Below are 25,867 nucleotides of genomic sequence, written 5' to 3'. Positions count from 1 at the left end.
CTATCTATCTATCTATCTATCTATCTATCTATCTATAATTAAATTAGTGAATTTCGACCATTTGTGCTTGCAGTCATGGGCTGAAATCCTGGTCATGTCAAGCCCCTGCTTTGACCCATATTTGCCTGGTTTGGCTTACAATCCTGCATGGTCTTCAGGAGGGTTTGTCTGAAAAGGCAAAAAAAAAAAAAGAAAACATGTAGAGGAAAGATTGCTCTTTTTGGAAAGCTGTTAATTTGGCCAGGTTTGGTGTTGACATTGGGTACATCTTGCATTTTCAAAAGGATAAGAACAAGAAGCATCCTTTTTTGTGTTCTAGAAACTCCACATTTTAAGCTATAGTAACAGATTTATTGTTACCAACAGAGCTTTGAAGATTAGTGTTTTTAACTCCAGGCGATGTTTGGCTTCCTTTTAGACCACACAGAAACCTTATGGAGACTATGTAAATTTCAGAGTTGTTTGTTCCGTTCATTAATTCCACCCCTTACTTGGGCTAAAGCTTCTATTTTAGTTGAATGCATTGCTTTTGGCTTGAGCCCAAATAGTATTTAATGATCACATTCTCTCTTTTCTGAGATGTATGGTATAGATTAATAGTAAAGTGTATCCTTTTTTATTCTTATTTTAGATAAATGTTAGATTAAAAGGCACAAAAATAACTGTATACCTTGTGTCCAAAATATACTTTGCAGGTGACTCTGCCCATTGTCACTATGACATCGGCACATTTTCTTTGTGTCTTAATGTTCTTTTTTCCCAGAACACCCATAGAAGATGTCTATGTTAGGTAAATTGGTGAGTCTAACTGGCTGGTTGTGAGCGAGTGTGTTCTCCAGGGGGCTAGCATCCAGTCCAGGATAATTTTTGATTTTTCCAATGTTACCAGAATCACAGTTCTAGAATTTGGTCAGAAATGGACATTAGAACTCTACACAGAAATAACTGTAATCATTTGTATCTTTCATCCTTGTACATGGGCCTGATCCACATTTACCTTCTTTTATTAGATTCTTTAGGCTGTCTGAAATCTACAGTCTGATGAAGGTGCATTGTGCTTTCTGGTTAGGATTATAACATCCCCGTTGTGGTCCTTCCCTTTTCTGCTGCTTTGCAAAGTTCTTGTACTTTTAACTCTTCTTATATGCAAGTCTTTTTCATGTCCTGTCAGAATTTTAATTCTTATTTGTTGTCATTTTACAGTTATTTTAAAGAAATAACTACACCCTGCTTAACACTGTTCGTCTTTTTCGGTTTTATAGCTCCATATTTAGTTCTCATTTTAGTGCTATATTTGTCTTTTTATCCTACTTTTTATTTTTTTTATTCACATTTTTCTCTGATTTCTTCTTAAAAGTAATATCATAAGAAAAAATGTATTCATTGCCTTGGTACTATAGTGTTTTTTAAAGTGCGGCTTGATCTGATATAATTACAGTGTTAACCTATCATTTTGGTTTTTTCGCATTTAGTTTTTTTGACTCTATTCCTCAAATATAAAGATCTGAAGGGAGGACTGGTGCAATTCTGTCTGTGGATGAAATGTCTGTAAACATTTTCATTTCACATCTTTCATTTTTAGGTAAATATGGAGAATTATTAAGTAGACTTAATACATTATATGTGGGGCAGCACAGTGGAAATTGCTGATTCTTCATAGATCCAGTATACTGAGTTCAAATCGCAGACCAAGGCATGGTCTGTTTGTTTACATGTTCTGCCCACATTGGGACTTTGCCTGCATACTCCAACTTAAAGATATGCATGTTAGGTTAATTGTTGATTTTATACTAGCCCCATGGGGGTGTATGTGTGTGTGAGTGGACCCTGCAATGAACTGGCACACTGTCTCTGGTTGGTTCCTTTGATTGCCAGCAGAATCACACACAGAAACCAATGCAGGAGGGAGTGTCATGTTAATCACAAGATATAAACAGGATCATATTAGAACTGTGTACAGTTTCTAATTTGTCAAACGGACATGTGTTTCGTATGTGGAAGGAAAAAAAGACCACTTAATGACACACAAACAGGGAGAACATATGAACTTCATGCAAACCATATCCAAGAACGAATCAAACCCACTTTACTGATCTGTGAGGTAACATTGCTAACCATTGCACCATGGTGCCATTTCTTACAAAATTGGCAACCATAAAGACGCCAAAACATGCATGAAATAAAAATAACAATCTCTGTCTCTGGGGATTGTACCATAGTTGAACAGTGCATTGTAGTGTGATTTCTTTAGGCTGAGGGAGTGAAACCTGCTGAAATTCAAGGCAAGACTTCATCATGAGTGTGATGCCAGGGCCATTTTTGTGCTGAAGGCAATGATGTGTAAATAGTAAACAAATGGCATACCATTCAGGTTTAAATAATGTTTGACCTCTAAATCTCAATACAAGAGGTCAGAGTTGGATGACCAAAAACTGATGGAGTGAAAATATAATTTATCTAAAGCAATGATATAGCAATTATCTATTTCAATTTTCTTTACAAACAAAATAATATACGTGATTTTAACTGGACATTGCAATTCTGCTTTGATCACAGAGCGATAAATCTTAAAAATGGTCTGCTTAGCAGTATCACAAATCCTTTTCTGTATGAAGAACGTGTACAACTGCAGCCTTACTTACTACTAGAGATAGGAGTGAGCCTCTCAGAGTAGCAGTTGCCTGAAGTGCCCTCTACGTCCAGCCAACTTGTGGTTACACAAATAGCAGATTCATGCATATCAAGCTGGATAAACTGCATGATTGATCATGCCCTTGAACTGTGTATGACAGTTTTGAAACAATTAGCCCTTACACAATTTAAAACTTCTCAAATAGATGTCTCAATTCCAGATGTTAAACTGCTTAGTGGCAATTTGTCCTAGGACACTATAACAAGCAAGACACAACACTGGAAAACAGAAGAACCCATGATTTGCTCAGCCCTGGCTTTTCTCCACCTCACAAACACACATGTGTAAGGTTAGTTTCATTTAGCCCCACATGAGACAGTATTGGTGTGTTCATGAATCTTTACTGTTGTGGACTGGGACCTAGGTTTCCAGACCGCTGCAACCCCAAACTTGGAGAAGTGTAAGTATAATTTGTAAATATTGTAATTGCAATTGATTTATGTACTGCATAATAATATATGGAAGGATGATTTGTTCAATGAAGTCTCATTTTATGAAGTAATTTCCCTATCATACACCTGTGATTTTCTGTGGTATAATATACTGTATTTGCTGTACTATTTGTTAATATTCAAACCTAATTACACCTGCTTGGGTTTTAAGATGTTATGGTGTCATGTTATGCTTTGATAGTTAGTTAACATAATATTCTTTAACCTGCTTAATTAAACTGAAAAAGTCATGGAGAGTGGTTTCAGTCCCAGCAGCACCGGGAACAATGCAATCACTCCAGCACACACTCATGCTCACTTACAACAGGCCAATCGAAAATTAGCAGTGAACGTTATCAGCACATCTTTGGAGATGGTAAAGGTAAACTGTTCAGTTTGAAGGAAAACAAAAAAACCAACAAACAGCACACATACAGACACACTGGCAAAATATGGAAACTTGACACACACCAAAACTGGGTGCCAGATTCAAACACAGGACTCTAGATCCATGAGGGAACAACACTAACCACTGCACAACTGTGCTGCTCCTTTGTTTTGTACTAAAGAAAAAAAATGTCAGACACAATTTTTATGCTTTCACATTTGTTAATGTTTGATTAAATAGAGAAGTTAGATTTCACTGTAGGTAATTATAAATGTCATTATGGCTTGTAGAGTTTCTGGTTACTAGTGTTTGCTCCACATGCATTATTAATTTGATTTATTTAGTCTCTTAAGTTTTGTGTAAAAATCAGAATGTATTTATAAGATCTCAACTTGTGACTTTGGCTCTCTTTCTCCTCTTACAAGGGTTTAGTGCAGCCTCTCGGGCAAAGTTCCTGTCCCATTTGCCTCCAAAAACAAAATGCTCTTTTTATGCCAGTGGACTCCTTTTTTATTCCTAGTCTGGGCTGTAACTAGATTGGGTAGTCCTTATTTGAAATGTCATGCCCTTGTGGTGTTATGGGTCCACAGCTCTCCCACCAAAGGCCGTTTTTATTTAAATAAATAATCGCCGCGCTCACGGCTTAGGAGTAGCAGTAGTGGTCGCTCTCGCAGAATATTCCGAAGGGCGGGAGTGACCAGAAGATGGATGACTCTCCACATAAGGCCGCGGACGGCAGCGGGAGTTAAGACTTGGGGTATGTATTCCCCAGCGTGGGCACCCCAGTCGCTAAGGAACCCAAGTCGCTGTCTGGAAGAGCCTACCGGAGCCAGGGGTTGGTGAGGCGATCCAAACAGATGAAGCAGGCAGAGAGAAGGTCAGCTGCATGTAGGGCGACTCTCCTGTAGAGCAGACCAGATGGGAGTAGCAGGGGAGCCGCCAGGCTAAATAGAAGACACCGGGCTTTTTGATTTTAACATATTGCTTCCTGTGCTATTTTACCTCGTGGTTTTTAGAAGAGTTTTTCTGTTTATTGATTTTAACCTCCACATGTTTTTGGATTATTTATTTATTTAAAGAAGACATAGAACTGCACAGCACTTTGTTTGCACTTTGGATTTGTTGTTTAAATAAAAGCACTTTGCACTTATACATCATCCCCTTGCTCATTGTTATTGCCTCACTGTCTAGCTCATCGGTGACATTACCGACGGTGTTGGGTTCAAGGGCTCCCTAACAGCCGATGGGAGCGTGGAGCCGAACCCGCATCGTCACAGCCCTCCTCTGAATTTGCCATGATCCCTCTGAAGTGTGTCTTGGTTTTTGGCTTCTTCCTGATGAGAGACATTGAAGAACAGACACCTGGGGCTTTTATACACTTTTCAAATCTGGGGCAGTGTCATGGCAGGGGGCTTGTGGGGACTTAACATACTCCTAGAAATGCCAAAGCCACTACCTAACTTAATCTCCTAAAAAAAGCCATTAGTTATAATATTAGGCTACCACAGGCTCAATTGAATGTGTTTTTATGCATTTTAGTGTGAAACTTTACAATGAATGTTTTGCCTATAAGGGTTTTTTTTTTTTTTGTCTCCAGCTGCATTTTCTCAGTTCCACTTGGAATTACTTCTGTCACCAGCCCAAACACTCCCCAACCTCCAAGAAGTCATCCCCCTACCCCACCCAGGGTCTAGTGAGACAAGAAAGCACAAAGTGTGGATCACATAGTTAATAAGAGCGAGAGGCCTCCATTCAGTTTCTCAAGCTTGTCTGATTGGCTCATAGCTTAACTGCTTCAAATCATAAATTCAGTTATTAGGTTCTTTTTCTTTTTTTTTTTTATTTAACTTTCCTCATGATTGTGATTTTATTACTTTCTTAGAGCCTGTGCACAAAATGCCTCTTCCACTGGAAAAAAAATAAAAAATAAATTTTTAAACTACATATGTGCATAATGGACTGAGGATACAGGTATTGATGTTGTATTGACAACTTTTGCGCTATTTATGGGTTACAAATGGAAATATCCTACTGATAACCTAGTCAGTATCATGCTATCAGTATCACAGTGTCACGTGTGTAATTATGTCTTACTACTACTACTGCTGAAACCGTTTTTCCTTTAAGCTTTTCTGCCTTTCCCAATGCCAGCTTTCAAGATTATGAAGTAAAACTGGCTTAGATTTAATTAATGCAAAAAGACAATTTCACCTCTGGAATTAATAAACTTATCAAAAAACAAAATCAAAATTAATATTATTATTAGTTCAAATTTGGAATGCCAATGAAATCATTGAAGAATATTTGACATCTCCTAAAATGAAAATGCTCCAGCTTACTGCATCCCTAAAAACTGGATTAAGGGGGCACATTCAACGGATTGGTGGATGTTATTATTTTTGTAAAATTACACAGCAAAGCAACAAGTCTAATTAGCAAAATAACAAATGTGAGCATGCTGTTGAGATTCAATTCATCAGTGTTCTCCCCTCTGTTACTCAAACCTAACTACACCTGTTTTGGGTTATCCTTTGATTACAACAAAATAAAACTGTCCATCAGAAATGAGTAACAATGCAGTGGTGGACAGAGGGGTACATAAATATTTAATTCTGACATCTGAAATTCAAGCATCCAGTTCAATAATTTTGCTCTACTCACACAAACCCTGTACACCTCCTTTAAGGCCACTACTGACAGCTCTACACACTTCCAAATGTACAAGCATTTGAAAACCTTGTATGAGAGAGAGAACGAGGAATATGCACATTGAGCCCAAAAAAGTAGCAGTCATACTGAGCCTTGCTCAACTGACTGACATAGTGCCAAGATCTCCCTCTTTTGTTCCAATGCCACCAAGTGGCATCCAGTGGCTTATGTGCTATTCAGATTTGCCCATGCCTTTTAGCAGAAAAGAGAACTGGAAATGTGTAATGTATATGTTATAGTTTCTACTGTGAAAGCATACCAGGCTAGGCTACAGGTAGTGGCTTAAAATGAATTTGCTTTGAGAGCATTTTCTGCTTTTCCCCAAGTTTGGTTGTGAAATTAGTTGGCTTGGCTAAATTAATGTCCCAAAATTCAGCTAATACTAAAAAGAGAAGCTCAACAGCAAGTGCCTGTTTATTCCAGCAGGCAATGACATCAGCTTTCTAGCAGAGGTCATATTAAAGCTGCATAACATTCTCTAACTCTCTTAAACTAACCCTGTGTCATGACAGTGCTGGGGTGTAAGGCAGGAAATAACCTCTGATGGGGCACCAATCTACTGCAGGACCCACCAATGGAAACACTCACACTGGACCAATTTAAAATTAATTGAGCTAATGTACATCTTTGGGGTTGTGAGAGGAAAAAGGGGGTAGTTGGAGAAAAAAAACACACTAACATAGGAAGAATGTGCAAACTACACACAATTACTGGGTGTAGGATTGAAACTTGGGACACAGGATGAATGAGTCAGTAGTGACAACCACTCTGCCATCCTGTTCGTAACATAATCAAAACAACATAAAGCAGTTTCTTTACCTTCAAGTTAGAAAATCCATCCAACTATTTTTCTGACATTGCTTATCCAGTCCTGGTTTTAGGGGAGTTGAAGCCTACCTGAGTAGAATCCAGAGCAAGGCAGAAACCAGTGGACGCCTATAGATTGTAAAGCACATTCATGCACACTTTTGAGTTGTTAGCTGAACCTACAAGTCTTTGGGATGAGTAGGAAAAGTGGAGCACCTGGAAAAAATGTCTTAGCATCCAAGGAGAGAATGGGCATGATTTCAAATAAAGAGTGTCCAGACTGGGATCTGAACCCAGTTCTCTGAAATTCTTTTATCATCCTTTTGTAACTCTAGTTTAGCAATTATTTTTGTAAATCACTTTGATCTACTTCATGTGTGAAGACATTGCATACAAATAAATGTTGTTGAAGCAAAGTTAGCACCTTATGTGTAACCTGTCAGGCCATAAAGATGTTCACTCAATGAAATGGAACTATATTATTAACCTAATCTTCTTTTTATTTCGGCTGCTCCTGTTAAAGGTCGTCACAGCAAGTCATCTTTTTCCATATCTTCCTGACTTCTGCATTTTCCTCTGTCACACCCACCACCTGCATGTCCTCTCTCAGCATATCCATAAACCTCCTCTTACGCCTTCCTCTTTTCATATTCCCTGACAGCTCAATCTCACCTCTCTGGTTTTGTCTCCAAACCATCCAACCTGAGCTGACCCTCTAATGTACTCATTGCTAATTCTGTCCATCTTCGTCACACCCAATGCAAATCTTAACATCTTTTAACTCTGCCACCTCCAACTCTGTGTCCTGTTTTTTGGTCATGGACACCCTCTCCAACCCATATAGCATAGCTGGTCTCACTACCATCTTGCAGGCCTTTCCTTTCACTCTTGCTGGTTCCTGTCTGTCACAAATCACTCCTGAAACTCTTCTCCACCAACTCCACCCTGCCTGCACTCTCCTCTTCACTTCTTTTCCACACTCCCTGTTACTCTGTACTGTTGATCCCAAGTATTTAAACTCATCCACCTTCGCCAACTCTACTCTCAGCATCTTCACCATTCCTCTGACCTCCTTCTCATAAACACACATGTATTCTGCCTTGGTCCTACTGACTTTCATTCCTCAGCTCTCTAGAGCATATCTCCACCTCTCCAGGGTCTCCTCCACCTACTCCCTGCTCTCGTTACAGATCACAATGTTATCAAAAAAACATCATAGTCCATGGGGACTCCTGTCTAATCTCCTCTGTCAACCTGTCCATCACCATAACAAATAAAAAAAGGGCTCAGAGCTGATCCCTGATGTAATCCCACCTACATGTTGTATGCGTCTGTCACTCCTACCGCAGACCTCACCACTGTCATACTTCCCTGGTACATATCGTGTACCACTCTTACATACATCTCTGCCACTGGTTAAAAACTTCACTGCCATCTCTCCTAAACACCTCCATGCTTCTGCAGGTATGTCATCTAGACCAGCAGCCTTTCCATTCTTTATCCTCTTCATAGCTTTCCTTACTTCTTCCTTGCTAATCCATTGCACTTCCTGATTCACTATTTCCACATCATCCAACCTTCTCTCTCTTTCAATCTCTTCATTCATCAGCCTCTCAAAGTACTCCTTCTATCTGCTGAAAACACTCCCCTCACTTATGAGTATGTTTCCATCTTTATCCTTTACTAGCAAAATACCCGCGCTTCGCAGCGGAGAAGTAGTGTGTTAAAGAGGTTATGAAAAAGTAAAGGAAACATTTTAAAAATAACGTAACATGATTGTCAATGTAATTGTGTTGTCATTGTTATGAGTGTTGCTGTCATATATATATATATATATACACACACACATATACACATATATTATATATATATATATATATATATACACACATATACAGATATATCATATATACAGTATATACATATATTATATATACATATACACATATATTTTATATATATATATATATATATATATATATATATATATATATATACACACATACATACATACATATACACACATACATGCACTTACAATAACATAGAAATAAATATAAACAACATTAACATCATTATCATATGAGAATATGAAGTAATATATAAGAAGCACATTTCATATAAATATAAATTATTAAACAGTAAAATCTTCTTCCATAATTTGCTACCGTGGCTATTCGTTTGTCTGTCCAGGATTTTAAATCACCTGTAGCTCGCAAACCGTTTCACCTATTGACTTGAAATCTGGTACACATATAGTACGTCACGTCTGCTATCCGCTTTATGGGTGATGATTGTATTACTCTTTTTATCTTTATTTTATTTTATTGTAGAATCATCTCCTATCTGCGCACACCAGGGCGGCCGTGGGCGGATGTGTATGGTGTATTCACTCCATGTTATCGTGCATTGCGCTGTCACTGGTATTTTGATAAAAGAATTTGAACAACATATAAGAAGCGTATAAATTATTAAACAGTAAAACATTAACATTTCAGAAGTAGAGTTACATTGAGTACTACTGCAGTGCCTTCGGGTATACCTCATTTTTTCTTTGCCCATTACATGCTTAAATGTATACATTTTTTGGTGTACCTACCCGAGAACACGCGACATATAACCGACCGTGGGAGAAGCATGGATTTTAAACACTCGTTGAGTTCATCTGCTGGTCTTCCTCGTGGAATAACTGGTAATGTTTGACTAAAATCTACAGCGAGTAAAACGACATTACCTCCTTTTTTTTTTTTTTTAACGATCTCTGAGATCTTGCTTTTTTCGGTTCAAGGCTTCATAAGCTCTTTTATGTTCCATGGTGTACTTATCCCAAACCATCATCTTTGAATGTTGCAAGACTTTCGCCTTGTATGTAGATCGGGGTAATTACATTCATTGCATTCCTAGTCTGAATCACAATCTGATTGTATGGGTGGTTACCTGGCAGGTAACGCTTATGCTTGGTCATCAAGTCGTCTAACATCCGCTACGTGCCCTCTTTTAATTGCAAGAAGCAGATATATATAGCCAAATTCTCGCGCTTCGTTGCGGCGAAGTACTGCTTTTAATTTTTTATTAAGAAGAAAAGAAAACCTTTTTAAACGGATCGAAAATATACCAATAACAATTTGTTAAGGATCTGTTTTTTTGTGAAGCTCCCTTTTCACAGCTGTCGCGCTACGGCGTGTGTTTCGTTTATTTGACAGTATGTAGATCGTGGTAATTACATTCATGGCATTCGTTTTCTGAATCACAATCTGATTGTATGGGTGGTTACCTGCCAGGTCACGCTTGTGGTTTGTCAGCAAGTCGCCTTACGTCTGCCACATGCCCTCTTTCTGTTCCCAGAAGCAGATCATAGAATGGTTTTAATAGTTTACTTTCAAATAACGCAAAGAGTATGCGACATGTGTTTCTCCCTAATTCTGGGCTCATCAGGCGTACACACTCACTGCATCCCCTCTCGGGAATCGAATCTCTATCGTCAGCGCCAGAGGTGAAGCCCCTAACGTTGCGCTACGGCGTGTGGTTCGTTTATATCTCGTGTCTTCTCATTAAACTTTTATCTCGCGAATATGTTATTGCAATCCGCAGCGGGAGCGTTTCTATAAACTTAATTTAAACTTACGTTTTACACCGTGCTTTTTTCCCTTATGAAGATGCTTGTATGCTTCACTCGCTCGCTTCTTATTGTTTCGCTCCCTTCTCAATTGTTTAATGAATTTTTTGTTCTTCGCGGTTTGCGGCTCTTCCTTCATTTCTCCCTACTGCGTTCTTTTATCTCGCGAATATGTTATTGCAATCCACAGCGGGAGCGTTTCTATAATCTTAATTTAAACTTACGTTTTACACCGTGCTTTGTTTCCCTTATGAAGATGCTTGTATGGTTCACTCGCTCGCTTCTTATTGTTTCGCTCCCTTCTCAATTGTTTAATGAATTTTTTGTTCTTCGCTGTTTGCAGCGCCAGAGTTGAAGCCCCTAACGTTGCGGTCAGCAAGTCGGCTAACATCTGCCATGTGCCGTCTTTCAGTTGCGAGAAGCAGATCATAGAATGGTTTTAATAGTTTACTTTCAAATAATGCAAAGAGTATGCGACACGTGTTTCTCCCTAATTCTGGACTCATCAGGCGTACACACTCACTGCATCCGCTCTCGGGAATCGAATCTCGAACGTCAGCACCAGAGGTGAAGCCCCTAACATTGTGCTATGGCGTGTGGTTCGTTTATACCTCGTGTGTTCTCATTAAACTTTTATCTCGCGAATATGTTATTGCAATCCGCAGCGGGAGCGTTTCTATAAACTTAATTTAAACTTACGTTTTACACCGTGCTTTTTTCCCTTATGAAGATGCTTGTATGCTTCACTCGCTCGCTTCTTATTGTTTCACTCCCTTCTCAATTGTTTAATGAATTTTTTGTTCTTCGCTGTTTGTGGCTCATCCTTCATTTCTCCCTACTGCGTTCTTTTATCTCGCGAATATGTTATTGCAATCCGCAGCGGGAGCATTTCTATAAACTTAATTTAAACTTACGTTTTACACCGTGCTTTGTTTCCCTTATGAAGATGCTTGTATGCTTTACTCGCTCCCTTCTTATTGTTTCGCTCCCTTCTCAATTGTTTAATGAATTTTTTGTTCTTCGCTGTTTGCAGCTCCTCCTTCATTTCTCCCTACTGCGTTCACAGTCTTTTCACGTGATTACGTGGGAGGCGTGATGACGTGACACTCAACTCCTCCTCCCACGGCCATCGAGCTGCCGTCCATTACAGTATATTGTGAAAAAAGAGGTTCCAGTTATGACCATTACGCGTTGAATTTCGAAATTATATTGTGAAAAAAGAGGTTCCAGTTATGACCATTACGCGTTGAATTTCGAAATGACACCTGCCTAACTTTTGTAAGTAAGCTGTAAGGAATCAGCCTGCCAAATTTCAGCCTTCCACCTACACGGGAAGTTGCAGAATTAGTGATGAGTCAGTCAGTCAGTCAGTCAGTCAGTCAGTGAGGGCTTTGCCTTTTATTAATTAGTACAGATTACCTTAACCTGCTGCACATCTTTCCCAGTTCGGTCCCCCTGTTTATCCAATTACTACAGGTCCTTTTCTCCCTCATTATTGTCCAACCTCTCATACAACTCATCATATGCCTTATCTTTAGCCTTTGTCACCTCTCTCTTCACTTTACGCCTTATGTACTTGTATTCCTGTCTGCTTTCTTCATCTGATTATCCCCACTTCTTCTTTGCCAAACTCTTCTTCTTTATACTGTCCTATACTTCCCCATTCCCTCCTTCCTCTTTCCTAATGTCACGCCAAGCACCCTTCTTGCTGTCATCGTTACTACTTCTGCTGTAGTTGCCCAGCTGTCTGCTAACTCTTCACTGCCACCCAGTGCCTGACTTACCTCAATCCTGAACTCCATCTTACAGTCTTCCTTTCTCAACTTCCACCATTTGATCCTTGGTTCAGCTCTCACTCTGCTCCTCTTCTTGATATCCAATATCATCCTACAGACCACCATCCTATGCTGCCTAACTACACTTTCCCCTGCCACCACTTGCAGTCTCCAATCTCCCTCTGACTGACTATCCTGCATAGGATATAATTCACCTGTGCATCTTGTTCCTCCCTCTTCTTAAAATATGTATTTACCACAGCCATGTCCATCCTTTTTACAAAATCCACTAGCATCTGACTTTTTTCATACCTCTCCTTGACACCATACCTACCCATCACCTCTTCATCCCCCCTGTTCCCTTCACCAACATGTCCATGAAATCATCTCCAATCACCACTCACTCTCTCTTCCTTGGGTACACTGTTCATCACTTCATCCAGCTTACTCCAGAAATCTTGCGGGATATATGCACTAACAACATTATTCATCACACATTCAGTTTCCAGCTTCATAATCATCACTCTGTCTAACACTCTTTTCACCTCCAAAACACTCCTAACATACTGTTCCTTTAGAATAACCCCTACCCCATTTCTCCTCCCATCCACACAATGGTAGAACAATTTGAACATGCCTCCGATACACCTGGCCTTACTCCCCTTTTATCTGGTCTCTTGCATGCACAATATATCAACCTTCCTTCTCTCCATTATATCATACTGCCAACATTCAAAGTTCCAATCCTCACTTCCACTCTCCTAACCTTCATCCTCATTCCCCCTCTTCTTCTCCTTCGGCCAACAGTAGCCTAATTTCAGTAGTCGTGGTGGCCATTGTTAATCCAGGCCTTGACCGATCTGGTATGGAAATCTGTATTGTTGTCTGCATATTGATCTGGCAAAATTTTACATGAGATGCCCTTCTTGCCCTTCTCCCCATTTATCCAGGCTTGGGACTGGCACGAAGAAACAAACTGGGTTATATTATTAACCTAATGAGATCTGAAAATAGATTAGATATACAACACCAACTTGCCCTACATGCCACATACTAAATTTATAACTTGGAAATGTACATAAAATCAAGTACTGTATATACCTTATGCGTTTATGACTTACTGTATATGAAAATATTAGCTTCTCCATACCAAGGCTTTTAGGCAGACATTCTCCTGTGGGTATGTACTGTATCTAGTAATTGATCTTGCCCTGTGATCAATGGCATTGAGCCACTAAAGCACTGGACCTTTATTGTTATGGTGCCATGTTCACTTTCCACTACTGATTGTTATGGTGGCATGTTCACTTCCCACTATTTGTCTCTTATTTTAAAATAAATACATATAAACTTAATCAGTAAGCTTTTAAAGCATCTTATGACTGCATACACTATAAAATGGTACTACATAAAATAATGACAAAGAAAGATACAGAATCGTGTTTGCATCCTTTGCATAAAAGTCTACCATCCCCTAATATCTTTCCATGTCTGGCATCATGGAATGTCCATTATTTTGTAAAACCAGCAGGTACTGTGCTGTACAGGCAAGTTCTGTGTGGAATATAAAAGAAAGGAGGAGTGTTTTAACAGATGCTGCACCCTCCAGCTTGCGGGTTGGTAGTCTGCCAGCTTGCTTTTGTGAGTCTGCTGCCATAACACGTGCAGGCCAGAGCAAGAAAAGGCTTAATGATTAATTACTACCATCTCCGCTCCTTCTGAAGTCACTGTTGTTGGATGAGTTTGTTAATAAGGCTGAGTTAATGCACTAGCATTTCACACACCAACATCCTGACTGCAGTGGTCTTAGGTGGAAAAGAAGTCCAAAAATCATTTTTAATCAAACATACTCTGTCAAAAATCACTGGCATCTAGAAAGCAAAACTAAGTCCGGAGTTCAACCCCAATGGGAATTACCTTTTTCATTTTATTTTATACTAAAGGATGTAATTTGATGCTGCCACTTTCCAAGTGTGTGTGCTCCTATCGTGTGTGGCTAAAAGAAGAATGTCAGCTGTTTGTACAAGCTTCTAATGTTCTTTGGCTGCCGCTTACTAAACAGTCACAGTAATGACAGTGGCTGTAGTTCATGAAGAGCACCCTTTAACTTAATACACTGCTGCTCAAGTGTCATGAAAGTGCGAGCTTAGCATGGTGCTGGAGTTTGGAATTGGGCCAATAAAACTGATTCCTGCTGAGACCTATAGAGTGGCTCAGTTTTTTTGCTAATTCAGTATCCACCAATCCAGAGTCTTGAATTAATAGGACCAGTGAACTCTTCTGCTTTGGACTTGTACCAAGGAATGATATTTAGTGGGCATGAGAGTTTGAATACAGCAATAATATTCAAAGTCATGTATTTAAAGTGTGTAGTGGTAGTCCTATAGTTAATGCTTTTGTCCAGATCTGCCCAAAATAACTGAACAGTAAGAATTTTTTCTTGCTCTGCGTTGTGCTTGTCTTTTACCAATTTAAAAAATGAAACAATGAGTAACTTAATCACCATTAATACTAAAAATTATATTTTTAAAGGAAATTAGTGCAAATTTGAAAAGAAACGCTACATGGTTGTTCAGTCTTACACTTAACCACTCTTTTAGTCAGGACTCTAGTGTTATCTTATCTACTTCCGAGAAATAACAGCAATTACAAAATATATATTGTGGACGCTAGAGGCGCTGTTGCGCCGTTGAACCCACCAGACAGACGTCCAAGACACACTTGTAAAAGCACCAAGAAGAATCTTATAATAATTTCTTCAATAACAGTGCCCAAAGCACCACACACTCCACAATTCTTAAATCAATAATCAATAATACAAATCAATCCTCAACACCCAGCAGCTCCACCACACTCCCACCCAACTCCGGCTCTCTCTGCTGGGTTTCCCACAGTCCATTGTCCATGACCCGGAAGTATTCCTTCTCCGGGTCAAACGCCTTCTTCAAGTTTCCCAGAAGTACTGTGGGCTTCTGTCCTCGTGACTCCGAAGTACTTCCGGGTTGACGTAACCGTAATAGTCCCCATGTTCTTGGTGAGCTCCCCCTGGCGGCACCCACGGCACCCAACAGGGCTGAAGAGGCGGACTCCATGTCCCATGCTGCCCTGCGGGAATCCGAGGAACCATTTCCCTTCAGGAGAGCTGCCATCTAGTGTCCCGGGGGATGTATTGCCCTGAAAAGGCTATTTTCTTCTGATGAGGGACATCCCAGCCGGACTGAAACGCTGGACGTCCATCACAATATATATATATGATTGCTGACATATAAATAAAAAAGAGGTACACTCACTCACTAGTAGTTACTTTACTATGAGTCTTGCTATCTAACCTCTTGTGTTCTTTAGTCTGTGTTTTTATTGTTTTGCAGTATGCATACAGTAAGTATATGCTGGTGTTAGCAATTGTTGTTTCTCTTCAATAGCACAAGTTCTCCATGTCCTCTCCAATGTGCAGATCCATATGAGTACAGGTACAGTGACTTGAATGAAGACTCAGCATGGAGTTAAATCAGTTTACAGTGACATGACAAGAACGGAGATTGTTCAGCTGTACTTAAAAGTAGAGATTTATGCAGATAGGTCTTAATTGTCTCATTTTACCTTTATGGCCACTGGTTGAGTAAGGACCAGCAGTTAGATTTGTCAGGTTCGTAACAGGAACTCAATCATCAGAGACCAAAACATTAATCAAAAATCAAAGTATAAATATAAAACCAGAGATCAAAAAGCCATAGATTCTAAAAAATAAAGGTTTGCTCACAGTATCGTAATCTCAGATAAGTTGAAGACACTCGTATGCCAGTCTATTGATATTTTTGATGACATTTGCATTGCACATTCGAGATGGATTCCAGGAGCAATCATCATAGCAACAAGTGATACTAAACACTAGAAAATGTTGGAATGCAAAAATAAACAAAATGGTGTAAAGTAAAAACGACAATTATTTTACACTTCTCAAAAGCAATTTGGAGCAAAATAAATGTTACTATTAGATTCTTCAATGAACAAAAGAAACAATAAAGACAGCATACATATACTTCGTATAATTTCTTACCCAGCAGTTCACAAACAATTTTTAAAAAACTCGCACTATAACAGCTAAGGGGCATTAAATTACACTTGACACCAAACTGAGAAGAAGTGTGAGGTAAACCCAGAAGTGAATGCCAAGAGATACAGCTGTAACACCCCTCTTTGTCATGTCTAGTCTAAATCAAGGTCAAGTGTTTGACAGAAGGTGTTTTACAGATTTAGAGAAAAATAGTGCAAAAGCTGTGCAAGAATATAAGAAGGAGGGCATGGCATTCAAAAAATTAAACAAGGAACAACATTCATTTTAATAACCAAATGACAACAAAAAGACAAAGCATGAGTAATTCAAAAATTGAAAAAAATAAAAATAAAACCACTGCAGTGCTTCAGTGTGGTAATATTTTGAGTTCAGGTGGAGAAGTCCAAAAAAAAAAAGTCAAAATTTACTTGAGTTTGCAATTGGGATAGATGGAACAAGAGTGGCCTGTTGGCATAAATACAGTAGTTTAAAGGGTAGGAGCAGATTTGGACCAATTTATTGAGTGAGCACTGAGTTTAAGCATCACCTGCTGCTAATATATATTTCTACACATACATGATAATCAGAGAGTGGAAGGTTATAGGAAAGCACTATATATATATATATATATATATATATATATGGTACACCTGTGCTATTGCATTTTTAGGTTAGCAGACTAACCCTAGGTACCTAGGTAAAACTAGGTACAGACTAACTAATAAATATTTTTATGTAATATTTTAATGGTGAGACTCGCTTAAAAGTGTTTTACATGTTCAGTGCAAATTTTTTGAGAGACACTGTTCTGATGCAGTTGGAACATAAAAGAGCAAGTGAGTGCTAACGACTTCCACATCAAAGGCTTATCTTCTGGGACACAGAGAGTGCCTGCACAGACAGCAGTGATATCCCATATTGTTATCCAAAGCTCTGTATATTGTCAATCAGATGTCACTGAATTTCAGGCCCTGGAATTGCTTTGTAAAGTGCTGTATAATGTTGTCCTCTACAGAGGAGAATATGTTAAATAAAGATGATTGAGTTGTTCTTATCTCTTATGGTCTTATATATCTGTAGTTGAAACTCCAGAGCCCAGGATAAGGTCGGGGGTTATGATTTTGTTAAATTTGTTTTTTTTTTTGTTTTTTTTTCTTTTTTACTACATTGCTTTCACAGTTGTTATTTGAAACTTTTGAGTTTATTTTTATTGATGGAAAATAAATAAAAATTTGATAAAAAAAAAAATGATTGAGTAATTACATGTATATTATGAATGTTTTGTGCCTCATGATATGAGTCCTCTGTATTGCTCCTGATTTATGAAATATGCACTATAGCGCTTTCCATAAATATCAATAATATGTTCATTCTGTTATTAGTAGTAGTACAGTATTAATATTTAGTGCACACTATTTGACTGTCAAATGTCCATAGTGTTTGCTAGAGTGTGTGTGCCCCACCCTTTAGATTCATATAATGTTTAAAACACGTTATTTACTCCAATGCTAATGTTTTCTTCATCACTTAGCAGCCTCTGAGCCCTGATCAGCCTTTAGAAGGGTTAGGACTATAAGGCCTCGTAATGGCTGCCTGCTCTTTATTTAGGGTACTTGGGTGCCACTTTGCCAAGTATGATTCCTCTGCATTTCCTGAATAGCCTGGTAAAAGTGTATTAGGTTCATTCCCTTACTCCATGGCCTCACTAGCTAAGTTAGAGGACTAGGTGCCCACAGGATGGGCTGGATTTACTGTCCTCTTGTACCCGTCGAGGACACCATAACCACTTTCTTTACGGTTGCTCTAGGACAGGGATCACCATTTCTGGTCCTGAAGTACTACCGTGGCTGAAGGTTTTTTTTGTAATCATTTTCTTGATTAGTAGCCAGTTTTTGCAGCTAATTAACTTCTTCTGTGCTAATTGTAATTTATTTGCTATTTAAGACTCAGACCCATCAATTGTTTCTTTTTTATTTATTAGCAGCCATACAATAATGTGGTACAAAATGAGCCAACACATGACCAGCTAACCAGTGCCCATCATATAATATCTTAAAATAAAGAAAGGTGAAGATTTCAGTAGTAATGGTCTGGTCAGGTCCACAAAACATTTTGATGGTGTTCTTAGAAAAAAGAAAATCATCAGTTTTGGAAATGGCTGCTGTGGCAGCATGATTTCATATTTTGTTTTTGTTAAACATAAACATCACCTAATACTAAATTATCAAAAATGAAACACTACAATAGATAGATAGATAGATAGATAGATAGATAGATAGATAGATAGATAGATAGATAGATAGATAGATACAATATGTCAGTTGTGAAAAAATAAAAGTTACAGTTTCAAACCTACAGTACCAAAAAAAGTTTAACTACGTCTAAAAGTAACTTAAATAGTACAGCAGTTCATCATAAATATAAACTACAGTAAATTAAAAAAAACTAACCCTAATTAGAAACAAATCATAATGTGTCTGAATATTCGCTATACTAAATTTCTCTAATGGGTAAATGTAAATAATACATTTTTTCAGCATTTAATGAAAATATAGCTTTCTGCATAACAATGGTATATGATAATGTTTTTCACACATACTGTATTATGAGCGAAAAACATACAGATCTAAAACATTTTCATTAGTATTGTGTGGAGACTAGTTGTGTAAATTGACCATCCAACTGCTTGAATGTATGCTGTGAGAATCAGTGAGTAAAATGGCACCTTAATAAACTTACTGTAGCATTCAGAGTATGAAAAGGCTACTTGATATTAATACTTCATTAACCTCCTGACAGTACCCTCTTACATTATATATCTATAAATATATTGTTACTTGTTGTATTTTAAGAATATTTGTTAGCTGAATTATATATTAATGACTGACTAATCAAAAAAGATCAAAACAGTTCATAAGGTAAACTTTAACGTGTTTTCAAGAAAAGCTCACAAATTAAGAATTTACCTTGACACCAATGCATTTAAAATTAGTGCATTATAAGTGACATTGGAAAAGCGTTATTTTCAACTGAGAGTACTTCTTTGAAAAGCACGTCCCCCCGACCCCCCACCCAAGGTTTATTTACACATTGTGAATTTAATAAGTATGTCCCAGCAGGACAGGCGTCCACTGCTTTGTGTGCAATCTAGCCAGATACAGTCACTTTGACTACTTTATCATTTGGGATTCAACAATCACATGCATAGTTCATTGGGGTTTTGAATAGAAATCATTCATATGAGGCTTAGTCTCAGTTCTACCATGGATAGCAACATTCAGTGATGGCAGTTCAGACAAATCACAACGTGAAAACGGAAGCTTTGAAGAAACACACCACAAATCAATTCACCATGATGTGCCACACTGATAGCAAGACTTTATTTTCAAATGAAAGAAAAACAAAAAACATAATTCAAAAATAAAAGCATGACTATGTCTGATCTACATAATGTTTGTATGCAGAATTCTTTTTTGTGAAGACAGCAAATGCGTTCGGACTATAGATTTAAGTTTTTCAAATCACAGTTAAAATGAAGCCACTCCTGTGTTTAATTATAAAAAGTTGGGAGAGTTTTCCTGATACAAATTTCCAAATTGTCTTAATTATTTTTAAAATCTTTCTGTATGCTGTCCAAAAGCAGATACAACCAGGTGGATTAATAGTGTATGGTCAGAATAAAATTAAACCGATGGTTTTTCATCTGACCATTTAAAAATGTGCTGCCTTTTGTATATAAAAAGGAATAATAAAGCGAATTAATTTGAGTACACTTCAGTTAATCAAGTGACTAAAGCTCTGTTTTAATGGGACGTGATGGGTGACTGTCTACTTTAAATTAACAGTAATAGTATATTTGCCCCTGATGCATTCAAAATGTATTTCTATTTTCTAATGAACTTGTTTAACATTTTCAAAGCAACCTATCTGCCATTATATCAGAATAGCAGTGGGGGGCATCCTTCTCACAGTGGTATAAATCATTTTAAATTAATTTACCATAGCTGATGTAGAATATTAAAATAGTCCTGTATGTCAGCAATTTTTGTGTGAGAACAGTCTCACTGTGAATGTGAATAAGTGATGAGCATTTAGCCAAGAGATAATATTTTCAGTTTTCTTTGTTTAGATAATAAAAGGCAATTAACTCATGGGCACTATGGCTATTGGATTACATATAATAAGTAAGATGTATAATAATTCTTTAAAAATATAGTTTTTAAGCAGTGTTATTTCAAAGTTAAAATTCCAAGTGTTAAATATTTTGCATGTTTCTCACTCCTCACTAATCACTTGATTTTTACAACGTACGTGGTGTTAATCTGTTACTTGGAAAAAAGATATCAGTTATCTCATCTTGACGTTGTGAAAGTAGTACTCATTAACCAAAGCTACTGTAAGTTGCTAATGAAATCCTGGCAGATGTCAACATACCAAAAATGAAACAAAAAAAAAAGAGTTAGTGAACTCAGTGTAGTGAACTAAAATAACACATGTGCCCAGGATAACAGACAGCACAAAAGCTTTGACTTTTCAGAAATGGTGTGGAAACAGTGTATAAACGTTTTCAGCTTGCACTAGAAGGCAAAACCTTACTGAAAAAAGAGCATAGATTGATATTTTGAATTATCTTCCTAATTAGTTATCTGAATGTTAAAAAAGCAGTGTAAACAATTTAAAATTTTGTGTCTTGTCACATCCCAGGATACTGAAGGTTACTGAACATGAAGCCTTAAGCTGTTTTCAATATTAGAAGAAGAGATACAGTATAAGCATAGTGGATAGTCCAATTGCAGCATCAGCTTTTAGCTACTTATAGTTTTAAAAAAGTATGCATTTCTCACTTGTTCAGATTTAGAAAAGGATACCTGATAAGTAAAATGTCTAAATGTCAAAAGGAAATGGTACATGTAGTGTATCTACAAATTGTTTTTCAACCTAATTGTGCTAAAGTGAATCACTTACTATTTGGTGAGCAATATTATACTGTAGCATATCTGTTGCTTAATTTGCTCTACTGTACCTACTTGCCTGGTACTTAGACACTTTTTGTAGAGATGACCAGAATTTACCAGTATAACAGAAGTGTTTTACTCAGCACATTCTGCCTATTGGCAGTTTTTTTAATCAGATACAAAGGTGTATTGCTTAGAATATGCACATTTTATATTTATTGGTGATTTCTGGATGCCTTTGCCTATTCAGTATACATATACAGTAATACAATTGATTGGCGTATGTAAAACATTAATTGGCATGAGAGAATGAAATTCAAAGTAGAGCACGGGTACCTTAGTACTGCAATTCGGCCTTGGGTTAAATTGAGAAATATAGTGTGGCAAAAGGTGGTAGATGGTTAATAGTATCAGTGAAAATATTCAGAAGAGAAGAAAGACCAAAAGCTTAAAAAGTCCAGTTTTTTTTTGAAGATGTAACTGTATGTGCCTGATCTTGGACTGACAAACTATTTAGATGGCAGCCTCTGTCAGGTTGAATACACGTCACTTCATTCTGGTAAACATATGTAGTTTTTGAATCTAAATTTTCCATGTTCAGTCATCTGTGCCTGCTGCACTCTGTAATTTTACCATGTGCTATATTGACACATTTTTGATGTTTCTGTACCAAGGACTAACAAGAAATATATTGCATTGTCTTGTAAAGTAAAATGATAACAAATGGAATAAAATTCAGTTCAGTTTAATTCAGTTTCATTGCCAACATGTTTGGCTAGAGGTAGATTTTAATTTGCAACCTAAGCTCCCTTGCTAGGGCACTGCAGCGAAGGCACCATGTAGATTTAGGATAGACCAGTAGTACTGTATACTAAGACTAAATACTGTGTACTCAGATTATGATTTTATACAGTTACAACAAAACATGTCAGAATTCTAGTCTGAGAAACTGTTGTTCAGTACAGTTCTGGGTTGTTTTGCATAGCGAATTGTTATACTACTGAACTACTGCTATTCAACAGATATAAAATACTGTATAACTAGATAAACTGATTAAAAAAGGAGATTCTTTAATTAGTGATTCTGACATACTGAATATAACATCACTGGGAAGGACCATTGAATTACCTGATAGCAGTGGGCAAGAAAGACCCCCCAGATTTGCTGTAGCAAGTAGCCGAACTCACTTTAATCTAATGTATTGTTCTGATTTCCTTTTAAACACTTCAAATTAATCCTAATGTTATCTTTATTTTCATACATTTAAAAACTTAGTATCTGGTAAATATGAATTACTTTATTCTACACTAATATATTTTTAGAAAATACTAATAAAATGGAAAGTGGAAATTAATCATAAGTTCTAAAGAACTCAACTAGCACAGACACACAAACCATTACTCAAAGAATCACAGCCACTCATGTGTATATGGTCATCCACCCTGCAAATAAAAAATATGTGAGCTTTAAAAACTCCACTAACCTTTTTTTATTTTTATTCAGATGAGCCATTGGTATATTTTCAATAGGATTCTCTGCACTGATATTCAAAACCTTTTCTATAAGGAATAATATGGTCCAGTTAGAAACACATGTTGTCACTCCATCCCCGTTTTTTGCATTTCAAGATTCCATTCAGGAACATGATGATTGTTTGAAAAGTTAAGTCACAGAGATGTCTATATAAATAACCCACATTTAAAAGAACAGAAGAGCAGTCTTATGGTGCTTATTTTAGTATGCTACTGTATCTTGTTAAAATATTAGGAACTACATATCAGTGCCCTTCTACATCATTACTTTTGGGGATATTTATTTTTTAATCTGTGCTTTGCTTACCTTATTTTGTTGAAACTCTGTAATTATTTCCCAGTACACCACTTTGTTCCCAGGGTCAAGTAATTGAAATCTTATAAGCTCTTCAGAAGAGAGAGAGAGAGAGAGAGAGAGAGAGAGAGAGAGAGAGAGAGAGAGAGAGAGAGAGAGAGAGAGAGGGGGAGACAGAGAGAGAGAGAGAACTATAATTACTGAAAGGATTAGGTTGATCTTGTTAATTATTCAGTATGGTATATGTATTCTTCACCTTCAGTTTTCATATGTGGCATTATTTTAATAAATAAATAAACAGTAATTTGCTATCATAAACCCACTGGGATAGTGTACTTGAATATTTTTTTGTCTTCATATTCTAAAAGTTCTGTTCCCCCAATTGTCTTAATTTGAAAATAAACTAATTCACTTACAATGTTCTTTCTGTCCCCACAGTTTAATTATATTTTATTTACTTGTAAACCTGTGTGGTCGAGAAAGTGCATAATGTGTCACTCTGTGAGATCATGCTGCCCTCTAGTGTATATACAGTATCTGGGAAAGGCAAACATTTCAGTTTTAATGAAGATTTGCTTACCAGAGACCAAAAAATATGTCCAATCAAAATGGCAAAACTTTAAAATGTAACGAAAGAATGGTAAGTAATGCAAAACTAGTAAATCTGAAGACTGGATTGAAATGAACCTATATGAAGGAAGGCTTTACCATTAAATAATGTACACCATATTACCAATCTGTATAGAAAATATGTAGAGACACACCTTGTTCTGTGTTGCTACAACAAAATTTTGATGTTTAGAAAGTAAATTGAAAATGCATCACAAAGTTCTGAATGTTGCTTACAGCTTCACTCTAAATACTTATTTCTTCACTCAGTTATTAACAATCTTTAAGGAGAACTCATTGTGAAGTAAAATTAACCATTTTGGAAATACTGTATATATAGTAAGTCTAGCTGTGTAACTGTAGCATTTCATTAGCTAAATTATGTAGCCAAACAAAGACTAATTTAATTAATTGGGATTTTTTTTTTTTGCATTAGCCTCAGCCCTCTCTGATTCCTGGATCCCACCCTCCTGCTGACAATGGCTTCCTGAACAACACTTCTCAGACGCAACAGCAGATCAACCATCAGAAAATTATGGGAAAGGCACAGGTCCTTCAACGCCAGCTAGCTTTACATGCACAAATTATTGCTGATCCGGTATGAATCATTTTAATTTAATCATACAGGCAGAACAGCAAAAACCTCCCAAGTGTAAATCAGAAAGGCACACGTACTTAGCTTACATTCTTGCTTAATGCCCAGTCAGTAATACAGAATCAGAGCTATCTTCAAAGTATAGTCTGTCATAATATTGTGTTGTCAGGTTAACAGAAACAAGAAATATACTGAAATGTCCTTTTTAAAAGCATTTGTGCTGTTTTTTTATTCCTTATTATCTTTAGGACAAAATGAGCCCACAAGATCAACTAAACAGACATCTGACAAGACCCCCTCCAGATTATAAGCAGTCCAGAAGAGGGCCTGCTGGGATACACTCACCCAATCAGTATTCAGGTGACATATTTGTTTTGTTTTGTTTAAGGTTCTATACATCTAAGCAACTATATATGCAGTCTACCTGCTTTCCAGCATTCCATTACTTGCTTTTAATAAAAGTTACATTTTTAATTATAATCTAAGATTTACAGTATTTATTCTTTGTTATATGGGTTGGAGATGATGGCACTGATCAAAAAAACAGGAGACAGATGTTAAGATTTGGATTGGGTGTGACTAGGATAGACAGGATTAGAAATGAGTACATTAGAGGGTCAGCTCAGGTTGGACAGTTGGGAGACAAAACCAGAAAGGCAAGATTGCGTTGGTTTGGACATGTGCAGAGGAGAGATGCTCGGTATACTGGGAAGAGGATGCTAAGGATGGAACTACCAGGTAAGAGGAAAAGAGGAAGGCCTAAGAGGAGGTTTATGGATGTGGTGAGAGAGGACATGCAGGTGATGGGTGTAACAGAACAAGATGCAGAGAACAGGAAGATATGGAAAGAGATAATAATAATAATAATAATTTTTTTAATGATTTTTTTGCATTTATATAGCGCTTTACTCACTATTCAAAGCGCTGTGGCAACCCCTAACAGGAGCAGCTGAAAGAAGAAGGAGAAATTATTTATGTTCTATTGTTTTTATAACATCCCATCTTACGTTGTATCACTGAGAAATAGCCAACCCATTTAAACTGATTGGTAGTACTAATATATTTTGAAAATACTGTATATGGAATTATCTGAGATAGCACACTCAGATGATGCTACTAATTTTCTACAAATACAAAAGCATATCTTGTGAGGTTTTAGTTAATAGCACAGTAGCCAGTCTGTAAATTGGTCGATCATCCCTGAGCCATCCCCTGCTGACAGAAGTATTTAACATTTGGGTTATACTTGTTCTCTTAGTTATTCATGTTTTTATGTATTGATGAACAACTTGTATGGTTACTGCTAGTATCTACATTCATGCATTAATGATTTATTTATACTTCACCTTGGATAAAAGATATTGAGTGACATGGTATAGTGATAGTCTCACAGCTTCAGAATCCTGAGA

At 37.3% G+C, this 25,867-nt stretch overlaps 1 protein-coding gene across 1 annotated transcript in view; it reads left to right on the top strand.

The window, feature by feature from the left end:
- zmp:0000001236 (mastermind-like protein 2) overlaps positions 1 to 25,867 on the top strand; it is a 347,942-nt gene that overhangs the window by 310,860 nt on the left and 11,215 nt on the right. The window contains exons 3-4 of the mRNA XM_028800295.2: positions 24,300 to 24,461; positions 24,707 to 24,818. Coding sequence (XP_028656128.1) covers positions 24,300 to 24,461; positions 24,707 to 24,818 — 274 coding nt within the window. The remainder of the gene's footprint in view (positions 1 to 24,299; positions 24,462 to 24,706; positions 24,819 to 25,867) is intronic.

Source organism: Erpetoichthys calabaricus, chromosome 4 (genome assembly GCF_900747795.2).
Source record: "Erpetoichthys calabaricus chromosome 4, fErpCal1.3, whole genome shotgun sequence".
Lineage (NCBI taxonomy): Eukaryota > Metazoa > Chordata > Cladistia > Polypteriformes > Polypteridae > Erpetoichthys > Erpetoichthys calabaricus.
This window is presented reverse-complemented; position numbering and strand designations above follow the sequence as displayed.